Source organism: Bos grunniens, chromosome 26 (assembly GCF_055505025.1).
Source record: "Bos grunniens cultivar Pamir isolate PY7600 chromosome 26, Bosgru_T2T1.0, whole genome shotgun sequence".
NCBI classification, from domain to species: Eukaryota; Metazoa; Chordata; class Mammalia; order Artiodactyla; family Bovidae; genus Bos; species Bos grunniens.
Genome location: NC_141190.1, coordinates 39,770,860 through 39,785,046, shown reverse-complemented (window position 1 = coordinate 39,785,046; position 14,187 = coordinate 39,770,860). Strand labels below are relative to the sequence as shown.

The window sequence follows — 14,187 nt, the reverse complement described above, 5'->3', positions numbered from 1 at the left end:
ATAGCAGAGATCTCCTCCTATTTTTTGAGTCTTAAGTACACTCTATACTTCCCTGCCATTAACTGTGTGGCCCTGGCAAGATGGCTAGCTTCTGTGAGCCTCGGTTCTCTTATCTGTAAAATGGAAAAATAAACCTACTTCCATGGGGTTTCTGTAAAGACACAAAAGAGTTTGCACAGCGCCTGAAACACAGTCCATGCCCCAAAACACAAATTCCTCTCCCCAGTTCTATTCTAAGGAGTAACATTCAGAACTATTACAGCCGCCTTCATGAGAAGCTTCTCCAAGAGTGGGAAGTACTCTCCAAAACAGTTTTTTACCTACTGACTAATGAGACAGTGCAGCCTCTTCATGTAATGCTTCCTTCTTGCAAGTCTCAAAGCAACTGAAACGCATTTAGACAGTTCCTTGGAAAGAGAAGCAGGCAGGTCTCGGAGATACAGCTGGGCACATGCTCTGAGAGGCACAGGAAAAAAAGAATGCCTCTTGGGTGGTAGTGAGCACTTTCCAATATTCCAAACCACGTTCCTTTCAGCAAGAGTGAATGCCAGCAAGTGGCTTACAAAAAGAAAAAGCACCACTAGAAATGTTGTCTTTAAAACAATTTTAATGAAAACCATACTCAACACATTCAAACAGCTCTTATTGTGCTTCACGCACAACTTACTTTCTTCCAGTCGCCCCACTGTGTGATGCCGTTTTCCCGCTCAGGTCTTTCCACGTCTTGAACGCACTTTTCCCGCTTGGCCCTGGCTGCCACTGCTCACCTGTCTTTTAGGTTACAGAGAGGCAGACCCTGGCATCACCAGAGGCGAGGGCAGGGGTCCATCCATGGCAATTCATTACACCATTCTCCACACTTTGGAGTATATGAAAATCTCTACAATAAAAGTTTTCAAACATTGCTCTTTAACAGGATAAGTGAAAGAAAAACACAGTGGGTCACCCCAGGTACACCGACTCCACCTGTCCGTGAACCTGAACTGCAGCTCAGCCCCTAGCAAATATGCAGCACTGGCCACTGTCTCCAGGATGCGTCCTCGCTAATCCCCGGTCTGTTCTACAGGTCACTCTGAGGTTTCCTGTATTAAACATATACCTTGACCACTTACTGTCACGAAGTGTGAATACCATCTAAACGCATTTCAGTTGCTTTGAGACTTGCAAGAAGGAAGCATTAAATGAAGAGGCTGCACTGTCTCACGAGTGCCCACTAGTGTTAACAACAGGAAGTCACCCTCAGAGCTCTGTGGGGCCAATGCTGCATGCATGCCAAGTCACTTGTCATGTCTGACTCTGCAACCCCATGGGATGTAGCCCATCAGGCTCCTCTGTCCATGGAGCCAATAGGTTTGAGAAAATCTGCAGCATAGTTGGTGTTTTAAAGCAGGAAAATAAAATATCAGGGAGAAAAGAAGGCAGAATTTAGGAAGGAAAACGTGTTTTTTCGATCCTTATACCAAAAGGAGCTTAGAGAATCAGGGCACGTAGAAGTTCTTCAAAGGTGCCTTCTCAGAGTCCCACTGACCTGCATGAAGACAGACTCATGAGCACTACCACCCCCGCCGCTAGCCCCACCCCAACTGGCTCCACATCTCCTGCGTCCTCCCGTCACCTCCACCTCTAGGCCTGCACACCTGCAGACACCTGGCATCTGGAGGACGTTCAGACCTCCCGCATCCCTCAGAGACAAGAAACCTGGCCGGGTACAGCCCAGGGAGGACTGCAAGTGGCACAAAGACGTGGGTCTTCCCTGAATCTGAGTGTTCATGATAAAAAGAGCAACAGTAGTGATAATTAGCTACTGTTCTGAGTGCTTACTAAAGCCCAGAACCACTATATTCTCTTTACTCATATTTTTGTTTAAGCTTCACAACTGTGAGGTTGAGGAATTTCATCAAAGAAGAAACTGACCAGAAACACTGTGCCAAGAGCTTAGGCGAAAATGATCTTGCGTGGGTCCCACAGCTAAGAGGCAGAGAGCTTGGACACAACGGCAGGTGGGCACCAGTGCTCTCTAACACACTGTCAAGATTCTGGTAAGCTCACTTTAGAGGTGAAATACCAGAAAAAGACTGATACCTGTTGGAAGTCTTATAGAAATAGCAAGGAGTCAAATCAACTGACGGTCCATCCGGTGCTTTGCAGGGAGACGGACAAGAGCAGAAATGCCATGTCAGCACCTCAGCTTGTTGTTCAGTCGCTCAGCCATGTGACTCTTTGTGACCCCACGGACTGCAGCACGCCAGGCTTCCCTGTCTTTCACCATCTCCCAGAGCTTGCTCAAACTCGTGTTCATGGAGTCAGTGATGTCATCCAACCATCTCATCCTCTGTCATCCCCTTTTCCTCCCGACTTCAACCTTTCCCAGCAGAGTCTTTTCTAATGAATTGGCTCTTCGCATCAGGTGGCCAAAGTACTGAAGCCTCAGCTTCAGCATCAGTCCTTCCAATGAACATTCAGGACTGATTTCCTTTAGGACTGACTGGTTTGGTCTCCTTGCAGTCCAAGGGACTCACAAGCATCTTCTCCAACACCACAGCTCAAAAGTATCAATTCTTTGGTGTTCACCCTTCTTTATGGTCCAACTCTCACATTCATACATGACTACTGGAAAAACCATAGCTCTGACTAGACAGACACTTTGTCAGCAAAGTAATGTCCCTTATTTTTAATATGCTGCCTAGGTTTGTCATAACTCGTAACAGAACTAAATTCTATCAACTCGCCTTAGAGGACCTGCCCTGGGGAACTATTAATAACTCATACTAACCAGTGCCAAATCATTGGCACAATGAGAACCATTAACTTGGAGTAAAATCAGAGCATTCAGTGCCTGCAGCTCAAAGCACCCTAGACCTAACAAACCAGACCTAGGTTGTCCTTACCGGCTTTACAACAACCCTTTGACCTTCAATTTCAGACACTGGAGCTTTTTAACGTTAGTCCCGAACTCTACATATGAAACAATTTCAGAATCACTAGAGACTTGACTTCCCTCATTGGAAGAAAATGAGAGCATCAACCCAGGTTAGGAATGGGTAGGAGGGTCCTTGGAGAGGACGAGCTGCTGGGGAAAAGGAGGTCAAGCTTTACTCAACAGCTATACCCTCATCTAAAATGTTTAAATGGGGAGCTTTCCTGGTGGTACAGGGCTTAAAAATTCATCTCTGCAGTGCAGGGAACACAGGTTCGATCCCTGGTCTGGAAAGATTCCACATGCCTCAGGGCAACTAAGCCCCTGGGCCCCAACTACTGAAGCCTGAGCACCTAGGGTCCATGCTCTGCAACAAGAGAAGTCACAACAGCGAGAAGCCCTTGCACCGCAACTAGAGAAGGCCCAAGAGCAGCAACAAACAATAAATATATTAAACAGAAAGCAAAATTAAAGAAAATACGTAATTTGTAAAGGGTTTGGTCTGAACAGTCATTCTAAGGTCTCTTATTTAATTCTACTTCTGATTTTCTGAATTGTTTTATTCAACAAATATTTGGCAAGTGCCTCACTTTGTGACGAGACTGTGCTAGGCAGGGTGGTTATAACAGTGAGCAACACGCTGATAAAGAGACTCTGCCCTCAGACCTACTTACTGTTTTGACTTTAGGTTTGTTTTTTTTAAGAAACTGAAGATGGATATAAATATATGCCCCCAAATTCTACGTTTTATCTTCTGAAGGGTTAAAATCACAAGACTCCTAAAACTGCTCTGGTGTATGTTTCTACTATGGACACTGGTTCAAGGGTTTCTCCTCTGCTCAATGTTCAGAAAACATAGGTTGAATAATACAGACAAAACCAGCTGTAAGTTGAAAAATCGAACAGGATTTTATTAAAATATACATAAATAACTCTTATTTTTATTTCATCAGTTGGGGAAGTTAGGAGGAAATTAAGTGAAAAGTAATAGCACTGGTGTCGAGAAATGAAGGCCAAAAGGGAGTGGGTGGAACCATACTCCAGCCCAGATCTGCCACCAGCAGCCTGAGAAAGGCATTTAGTGTCGTGTCCTTGGATGCAGAATAAGGTGGTTGGAACATATGCTGTCTGGGGTCAGCTGCAGTTCAAAAACTCTACTGTCCTAACTCTATTATTAGGAGCAAATGCTATAGTTAGACATTAACCATAGAGCAGATGCTCACAATGAAAAGTAAATGAACACTGAACTCAAAGGAATACTTTTAAGGAAGACAAGAAAATTACAGAAGTTTTCTGCTTTAGAAAAATGCACTGATGTTACTGTTTTATTCACACTAATATATATACACAAAAAATGTGTATCATATGTGGCTTTCCAAAAATTCTACGTTCCATGAGAACTATGTAAACAGTGTCAAACGTTCCTACTGCGTAACAAAAGCAGATCAGCATTCCCACAGACTATTAGGAAAATATTCAGATAATCTGAAGCTACAGCAAAACAAAGTAAAATATCACAGAACAGTCTTTTCATGAAGTACAGCTACAGTCTAGAAGTTCATACTTCCCAATACTTTGGTATAAGTGAAATTAATACAAGGCAAAAAAACCCAAACCCAGAAAAATTCTACTGTGGTTCTCATATTAACTGCAACTTCAGCAATAAGGCGACCGCACAGCTACCAAAGGTGACAAAATGGAGAAACTTCTTGCCTGCTCACCGCTACTAGCGGAAGCGACACCGGGAGAGCGTTCACAGGACTTGCGTGAGTGCAGAGCGTCTCACTCCCTCTCACCACTCTCCTCCCAGCAACAGCCTGGAAGGCTCCAAGACCACAGCGGAGCTTGGAACAGAAGTGATTTTGGTTACTTCTGCTTAACAAATACAAATAACCCTGCATTGAAGCAGCCCAAACTATAATTCACATTTAAAAAGTTGAACATAAATTTTTAAAAAACTGTATTATTATAGTTTCTTGAGAAGTCTGTAGAACATACTACATTATTTTTAAAATGCACGTTTAATAGACCAATGACAGTAGTTTTTTAGGAAAAAGAAACAACCGTTTGCATGCAACAAATATTCTTCATTGATATCACATATTACTTTGACAACTGTACAATTAAACTGATCTGAGGAGTTTTAAACTGCGTCATTTTAAACATTTCTTTTTCTCACCTACACAGTCCAAATGTGGTACTGATTTTTTGCACTGTCTTTTTGTCCTGCATATTTTCTTTAAAATGAACCCCTACATCTGAGAATGACAGCACAGGAACTGTCAATGAATCACTTTTCTGTCAGCCATCCCAGGAGCGGACTGGGAATGTCCTCCGAGGATTTTCTCAGCACTGTAATTTAGACTGCAAGCTTCTGTAAAGACAAGAGTCTTGAAAAGAAAAAAGAGAGTCCTCGGTCAACTTTACAAACTTACAGACATAACACAAAAACTCACTGTCATTCCTTTCTAAAATAAAAGAACACACTGTCAAGCGACAAGCAAACACTGCAAACTGCCTGGAAGAACAAGGCCCGTGAACACAAAGTCCTCAGACAGGCCTTCTGGAGGGACAGAAGGCCATCAGGGAGTGTTCAGTGAGGTTAACTAGCTTAATAATCTTCAAAACAAAATGAGTACAAAAAATATAAGACAAAACATAGTGAATTATCTGTCAGGTTAATCTGAGGCTTTTTAAAGAGCGATTCTAAAATTAAAGGACAGAAAAAAAATTCAGCAAAACTGTCGGTGCCTGAATGAACCATGTATAGAGGGACTGTTACGATTTCAAATTATTTTATAGTGTCAGTATACTGTTAGGAACTAAGCTCTTGCCTAAGTTTTACAACCATGTATAAGAAGAAATAAAACAATTACAGTGAACAAATCATGTGCAAGCTGAAAGGGTCTTAATTTTTCATAGCAGGTGATGATGTCACAGTCCTAGAACTGCTATGGTTCGGATTTTGTTTGTTCTGCTTTGTTTTGTGCAGAAAGAATGTCAGGGGAATTTAAATCATTTCAAAATTCATTTGGAATAATAGCCAAGACTATGGTATCCTAAGAAACTGGACTACCAGATATTAAAAACTTTCAGCCTATTATACAGAGTGAAGTAAGCCAGAAGGAAAAACATAAATACAGTATACTAACGCATATATATGGAATTTAGAAAGATGGTAACAATAACCTGGTGTACGAGACAGCAAAAGAGACACTGATGTATAGAACAGTCTTATGGACTCTGTGGGAGAGGGGGAGGGTGGGAAGATTTGGGAGAATGGCATTGAAACATGTAAAATATCATGTAAGAAACGAGTTGCCAGTCCAGGTTTGATGCACGATACTGGATGCTTGGGGCTAGTGCACTGGGACGACCCAGAGGGATGGTATGGGGAGGGAGAAGGGGGGAGGGTTCAGGATGGGGAACACATGTATACCTGTGGCGGATTCATTTTGATATTTGGCAAAACTAATACAATTATGTAAAGTTTAAAAATAAAATAAAATTAGAAAAAAAAAATTAAAAAAAAAAAAAAAACTTTCACTAAATCTAAGACAGCATCAATTATAATATGCAACACTGTTTTATGCATCATGCAAAAAAAAGATGCCTGGGGTGGGGAGTCTAAAAGGCACAGAGCCCCTCACAAAAAGTGGGGATATCAAATCCCAAACAGCCTCAGTGAGGGGTAAAAATATAATAATAAAAATAATAATGCGTCCTCCAGAAAGAAAGCAAAGACGCTGAAGACCACTTCTCTGACAACAGGAAGGAGGGGAAATTCCTTGATATTGACCTGGTGCCTCCACCCCCACCAGCCTGCAGATTTTATGACCTGAGTGCACACTATCAGCACAGGCCAAGAAAATCTGAAGCAGAGAAGTTAGTTTCATCAGACTCAGACGAACAGTGCCCCCCAGTGACTGGTAGAAGAAAACTCAAACCCTCTCAGGGACAACTCAACTTTCATTAAGGCAACAGCTGCTTTTTAAGATGCATTCCAAATGTGAAGATGCTGAAATGCAAAAAATATGTAACTTGAAATCAGTAAAATATGGCAGACAGACAAATAAGTCAATAGAAAAGATGTCAGAAAACCTAGAAAACAAATACTGGGTGTATGAATAAAAAAAAGTCAACAGCACATGATAAAATCATCAAACCAACAACAAAAAGGTACATTATTCAATATATGGCACAGGCAAAAGATGAAATATTTAAGAAAAAAGTTAAATTCTTCTCTATACCATATCCTTCAAAACTATAAAGTCAGGTGAAAAAACAAAACCATATAAAAACTAAAAAAAAAAAAAATGTAATTATCTAAATAATATTAAAAGACTGCACATTTTTAAAACATGCTCCCTGATCCTACCCCCAAAAAATAAAAGGGGGTATTTATTTATTAGAAGGCAAATGCCAAACTCAAAAAAAAACTGTAATGACAAAACGTTAATTTGACTATCAAAACTATAAATCAATAAGAAGCAAAAATATCATACCCCCCACCTCCAGAAAAAAGCATAAAGGTCAAAAACAGGCAATTGACAAAAGAAGAAATAGCCAGTTAAAAACACTTAAACATACTTAATTTCACTAGTAACAGAAACGCAAAATGAAACAATGATCAAACAACCTCTGGGCTTCCCAGGTGGCGCTAGTAGTAAAAGAGCCTGCCTGCCAATGAAGGAGACAGAAGACCCGTGGGTGGGGAAGATCTCCTGGAGGAAGGCATGGCACCCCACTCCAGTATTTTTGCCTGGAGAATACCATGAACAGAGGAGACTGGAGGGCCACAGTCCATAGGACTGCAGAGTTGGACATGAAGTGACTTAGCATGTACGCATAACAATTTCTAGCTATCAAATTAGCTTTAAAAAATAGTAATAACCAATATGGACAAGGGTAGAGAAAAACTAGCACTTATATTGACAGTAGCTATGAAACTTCTGCAACCCTTCTGAAATATAACTTCCCAATAAATACAGATCAAAAATCTTTTTAAAATGTGACAACTCTTAGATTTAACAATGCTTCTTCTAGGAATTTAGGCCAAGCAAACAGATGCACAAAAAGTACGTACAACTACATGTTAAGAATTTTTTATAATAGAGAAAAACTGGAAAATCACCTAAACATGCCACAGTGGTAGATAAATTAAGGATTTTAATAAAAAGAACTATGAATGAAATACAACTTTTAAATATAATGTATCTCTGAAGCACTGTTCATACTAGTAAACCTATATGCCCAACAGTAAGGAATGGTTAAAACAAATTGTGGTGTAACAGTCAATGAAATACGACACAATCACTAAAAAGGATGAGGCAGCTCTTTTGTTCTGATATATATTCTGTCTGTCTGAGATGATCTTCTTTCCCCAGATATCCAGCTGGCTCAGTTGCTCCAATGACATTCTATCATTTAGGATGTCCCCTGCCATTTTATATACAACAGCAACTTGTTCCCATCTCAAAGGTATTCCCTCTCCCCCTTATCCTACTGCTCTATTTTTAACCATCTGACTCACTTCCATTGTTTATTTATTGTCTGTCCTCCCCTACAGGAAAGAAGATCCTTGAGGGCAGACACTGTGTAGTCCATTGCTGTGACCCTCAGGGCCTAGGCACTTAGCAGGTAAGTAAGGTGCGCAGCAAATGATGGATAGATGCTGGGTGGGTGGGTGGGTGGGTGGGTGGATGAATGGATGGGTGGGTGGATGCGGGAAAATCACAAAGATACAAAGGTGAGAAGAGTGGGTAAAGTTGGCGGTGGTCAGAGCAGGGTTCTCTGGCTTCTCTCCAAAGTGTGTGAGAGTAGGGTCATGGTCAAGGGCTGTGGGAAACGTGAGGAGAGAGAGGAGCAAAATAACAGTCACCTCAGGGTGTGGGGAAGGGAATTTACCAGCACAAGTGTGGCAGAACCATACTGCAGGCTTTACTGCCCACTGGATGTTTTGGTCATAGATTTGAAGCGAGTATGGTTAACACAATTGCCTGACTTTTCTCTGGCCATGTGCTGCAACTCGGGTGAGGTTCAGAGTAAGAGACAACTGGGTCTCCTAGGATTAAGGTTTTTGCCAGGTGACTAAGAGAGGAAGAGAAAGACATGGGACTCCCCTGGTAGTCCAGGAGTTAAGACTCTGCTCCCAACAAAGGGGGCCCAGGTTTGATCCATGGTCAAGAAACTAAGATCCTACATGCTGCAGGGTGCACCCAAAAAAAAAAAACAAGCCTCAGAATGAAGCCTTCAGAATTTATACACAAAATAAACTCACACAGTTAAGCTGAAGTCCAATCAATGCTGGGGCTGTTCTGGACTAATGTTCATTGTTCGATAAATTTCTTTAAGTAATAACAGAGCAGTATCTTCTGATTCCCTATTAAAAAGAAAAGCACATTTACTTAAGAGATAATGAGAAATTAACCTCTATGCATAAAGGTGGAAAGGCAGCTTTGGTTCTATTCATCTCTACCTAAGGAGGGCAAATGAAAACAAAGTTGTGTAATCTCAGAGCTGTCCTTAAAAAATGGATAAAGACTGATCAGCAACAAAACAGCTGTGCTGCCGTTCTCCCTGGTGACACTGGATATATGAAAGGATGGCGTTCAAAGTCCCCACCATTCCCGATCTGAAAGGCATCCCAACAATATGTGCAAGTACCAAGGCCTTTGGTCAAACGCAGGTGACACGCTGCCATCTTGTGGATAACTAAGCTAACGGGGGAAAAGATTGATTTTGAATATATGGGCGTTCAAATTAATACTCCGTAACAAATGCTAATTCAGCAAGAATCTCACGGAACTGCAGTATGTACTGGCACCTAAAGGCCACATGAACACTTTCAAAGGTGAAAATACTTACCAATAGCATAAGTGACTCTGAAGAGCGAAAAGATATTCATTAAAACTCTCTATTGGCTTTTCTTGAAGAACGTAGTCAATTCGACGGCCTCCATTCAACATTCCAACCTTTCCTAAGTAGTCCTCATCCTTGGAAAAATCTGGACTTTCAACAATCTTTTCTGCTAGAATTCAAACCATTTCAATATCAAAGTCAATCACTTAATCATTATCCTTTGACTTTAGCTGACTTTCTGGGCTCAAGAGAAAATTGCTTGACAAACGCAGCAGCCTGGGGAGCTACCAGGCTCACTTCCCATTCCTCCAAAGAGCCCGGGGGAGAGGGGCTGGCTGCCCGGGAGAGAGGAGAGAGAGCCAACCAGTTGACAGGAGTTTTGAAGAAAAGGGGTAAGAGAGCATTGCAGAGAGAAAGGAAATAGAATTAGAACCTGAAAGAATCAAAAACATCACGGCACAACGACTTGACATTGCACGTATAGTCTACAGTGACACAGTCAGACACAGAAGAGCTTTCCTCACAGGGGGCCGTTCAGATGCCTGAATACCAACTTAGTTCTCAACTCCGACATTCCATTCTGGCCTTATGAATCTCAACAAAATTTAAAGCCTGTACAGTAAAACCTGGGCTTCCCAGGTGGCTCAGTGGTAAAGAATCTTCATGCCAGTGTAGGAGATGCAGGAGAAGCAGGCTCAATCCCTGGATCAGGAAGATCCCCTGGAGGAGGAAATGGCAACCCACCCTAGTATTCTTGCCTGGAGAATCCTGTGGACAGGAGCCTGATGGGCTATAGTCCATGGGGTTGCAACTAAACAGCAGCAGAGTAAAACCTGCAACTATCAGCCCAAAACCTAGTTTAAAAAGAAAGGATGCCATGCATTTTGAAGTACAGTTTGTACAAACAGTTTTTCCTTTATAGGAAGAGCCTCTACATTTCAACAAAAAGGACTATAATGGAAAAACAGCATCAAATAATTCATGTGTGCTTTGTTCACAAATAATTTTTGCACTGGAAAATGCCTTAAATGTTAAATTTACCTTCAACTACTTGCTTTTCTTCTTCTTCTTTGATCTGATTGGCTACCTTCTCCAATTCTTCTTGCAACTGAGTTGAAGAGGTATGAGCACGGGCAAATTCGTTTAATGTCTGCCAAGCACTTTTCAGAGAGCTAATGAAACCCTGCTTCAAATCAGATCCCATACGAGACAGACTTTCTTTCAACTCTAAAGAGATTAAGACGACATAACAAGGTATTAGTTACTGGGTAAAATTCTGCACCACAAAAATTAAAACACAAGTTACACTATCCTCAGACTGGATAAGACCTCTTACTCGTCTCTTAAATGTCAAATAAATACATGGGAGTTTCTCAGCCAAGAACGCTCAACATGTTAAAATGCTCTGTGGAGTCTTACTCTACCATTTTCTTAATGACTAAACTTGATCCAGCCTAAACCTATATATTTTCTCTCTCCAAAAAAAAAAAAAGACGTAATTCAAATACCATAAAAATGTATAAGCACATTTAAGGGCCTTTTTTTATAAGTCAAAAAATGGGCCCACAAGACTAAAAAGATGACTGTTTTTCTAATATGTATTGGTGAATGGTTTTGAGAATTTGAGATTCTGATATAATCACAATTTAAACTCCTAATTTAAAAACGAAGAAACTACTGCCCCTTTACTTTCTCTACTTTTGTCTAATAAATCACATTTTAATTCAAAATCTTAAGAATATCAAAGTATCAAATTTCTCATTTTAACTTCAAAAGTTATGTTTGAAAAGCATGATGCAAGCTTAAAGAAAAAAAAAAATTTTAAGAGGGCATGATTACTTTTCCTTCTTTTAAACCTATGAATAAGAAGTAATATACACCATTAATAGACATAAAAGAAACCTAAACCCTACTTGGAATATTATCAATCCATTTTGTTCAATAAAATTTATTTAAAAGAAAAAGTTTGTTTATAGTTACCAAGGAAAAAACAGCTCACTTGACTGAGCATCAAATTTATTTCTTGATGGTTTGGTCTTTAGTTCAAAATTAACTCTGCTTCCCAATTCCAAAAACTTTTGCCAAGTTTTATCAAAATGTATGCATCTCACTTTATCACCAACTTCCCCCATTCCTCATTATATCAACAATTATATCAATTGTATCAACAAATATCAAATATTATCAAGAAATCATCAAGGAGAAGAAACTCTTTTGTAACTTTATAGCTCCTCCAAATATTTAGTAAACAGGTTCTGAACATAGTAGGCACTTAAATAAGAGCTTAGTGTTAAAATGCAAATGACAGGAAGAACCCAAATCATTAAATGACAGGTCACAAAATGACAGGAAGGAAATGAGTTTTTATAGCATTTTCTCTTTACCTAAATGCAGTCTTTTTCTGCCTTTGTGATGTGGAATGAGAACTGCCTTCAGGTCCAAATCTGGTACAATCATAGGTTCTAATCGATACGCCACTGGATCAAGCTATAAACCGAAGAATTAGAAATTTATGAAAAGCTGTTTTGAGTTATGTATCTTAGTTAAGTGAGAAAACAGATAACTGGCAAACCAGAGATTTTTATTTTTTTTCACACCTTATTCAAATACTGGTAATTTTATAAGATGACTTTTCAGTTTGTGGAGAAAATTACTTTGCAAACAAAAGAATCATTTCCCTGAACAAAGGCTTTCTGGTAGAAAAGTTTATTGCAAACTATCAGACTGTATTGTTTAGGTCAGAGGGCTGAGTTGTACAAAATCAAAATCAGTTTTAATTCCCAAGAAATAAGAATCTGAGACTCTATCAGGATAAAGAGGACTAGTGCTTTGTCTTCTTCAAAGCGGAAGTAAATGCAGGTTACTCACTGGGTGATAAATATTGAAGAATCCTTTGCAGGTAGGAAGCCTGTAGTTTTCATCTATCCTATCCACTCCTCGAATAGTGAGAAACATACCAATTGGAGATCCCAAGGCAAAGAAAATCTCTGGTTCAAAGTCTAAGGAGCTGTAAACAACAGAAACCTAGGAAGAATCAGAAAACAATGAAAGACAGTCATTTCAATGTCATGAAAGACAAATATCAAAGGTTCAACTAAAACTTCACTTAATTAAAAGCACCCCAATACAGATGATGCTCTGCAAGGTGTGGCTTACGATGCTAATGATCACTGTAATGGACAGCTGCTACTAGCACAAAAGGACCAAAAAATTTCCCTCTGAAATCTTTATCCACAATTACATCCTCTAACTAGACTTTCACTTATTGTATAAAGCATAAAATATACAGTGTACAGAAGTATCATCCCTATGTTAGTTATAAATGTGGTCAAAGCTGCAGACTCTAGAATCAAACTACCTGGGTTTGAGCCCTGACTCCACTCCTCACTCTGTGTCTTCAGGCAAGTTTCTCAATCTCTCTTGCCTCCACCTCAGTTTCCTCATCTATAAAATGGGAATCATAACAATGCCAAACTCATAATGTGGTTGAAAAACCACACTTAATAATCAAATCCACATAAGGTGCTTAGCATATTTTAAGCATCCAATGACTATGACTTCTATTACAACTACCATCCTCATTCATTCGGCATGTTTCTCTCCATTAAAAGATGATTTATCCCCAAAGAGCTCCTGTGTGGGGGAAGCTCACATGTAGCCTTTCAGCTCACAGAGAACTGTTAGCATAAGAGAAAGCACCCACATTCGGACAGCTCTCTGTACTTTACAAAGCTCTTTCGTTTGCTGCTCAGTGACAGAAATTCTGTCTCCATCATTTCAGTATCCTGAGAATGAAGAACAAGGAATGGCATAATCAAGGGCATGACAGAGGTCCACTGAGAGCAGAGGGCATGGCAGGGACCTTCATGCCCACGTATCAGACGAAGACAGTGAAGCCCAAGTAGGTGACGACACTTACCAGGAGCACATGGTGAGTGGCAGAATGACGTCTAACTCCAAATGCAAAGCTCTTTCTACTAACTAGGCTGCCCTTCTAACGAAGTCTAGACTTCACATCCCTTGGTTTGCTCCTAATTTGCAAATTCAATAGTTTATGCTACTGATGGGGACCACAAAGGAGGTGCTCTCAAGATTATGCATTTTCCCTCAGTTCCAGAAAAAAAAATAAGGTTAAAAAAATTATAAATTGGAAAAAATATTTACATGAAGGGGCCAACATCCCTAATATATAAAGAATTCTTCAGTACCAGTAAAGAGAAAAGCAACCCAATAGAAAAATAGGAACACTAGTACATCATTGAAAAAAAGCATAAAAAACAGATGACAAAACATCTAACTTCTCTAGTGCTCAAAGAAATACAGTGAGATACAGTTAGCACAGGTATAAATACTAAAAAAAAAAATTAAAAACTCCTGTTTGCGTGTGAAAAAATTATTTCTTTAGAAGA

At 40.0% G+C, this 14,187-nt stretch overlaps 1 protein-coding gene across 14 annotated transcripts in view; it reads right to left on the bottom strand.

Moving 5' to 3' along the window:
* Positions 1-14,187, bottom strand: part of SEC23IP (SEC23 interacting protein) — a 278,621-nt gene that overhangs the window by 235,451 nt on the left and 28,983 nt on the right. For 5 of the 14 annotated variants that reach the window (XR_015155667.1, XR_015155668.1, XM_086378653.1 and 2 more), the window contains exons 14-18: positions 12,647-12,802; positions 12,163-12,265; positions 10,820-11,005; positions 9,785-9,947; positions 9,198-9,299 (exon numbers count right to left, since the gene is read on the bottom strand). Coding sequence is in view for 11 of the 14 variants with exons in the window: in XM_086378653.1 (XP_086234779.1) it covers positions 9,218-9,299; positions 9,785-9,947; positions 10,820-11,005; positions 12,163-12,265; positions 12,647-12,802 (690 nt within the window). In the remaining 3 variants the exon portion in view is untranslated. Of the gene's footprint in view, positions 1-589; positions 881-3,803; positions 6,936-9,197; positions 9,300-9,784; positions 9,948-10,819; positions 11,006-12,162; positions 12,266-12,646; positions 12,803-14,187 lie in introns of those variants that run through there. The other 9 variants (XR_015155669.1, XM_086378657.1, XM_086378660.1 and 6 more) reach the window with 7 other exon arrangements.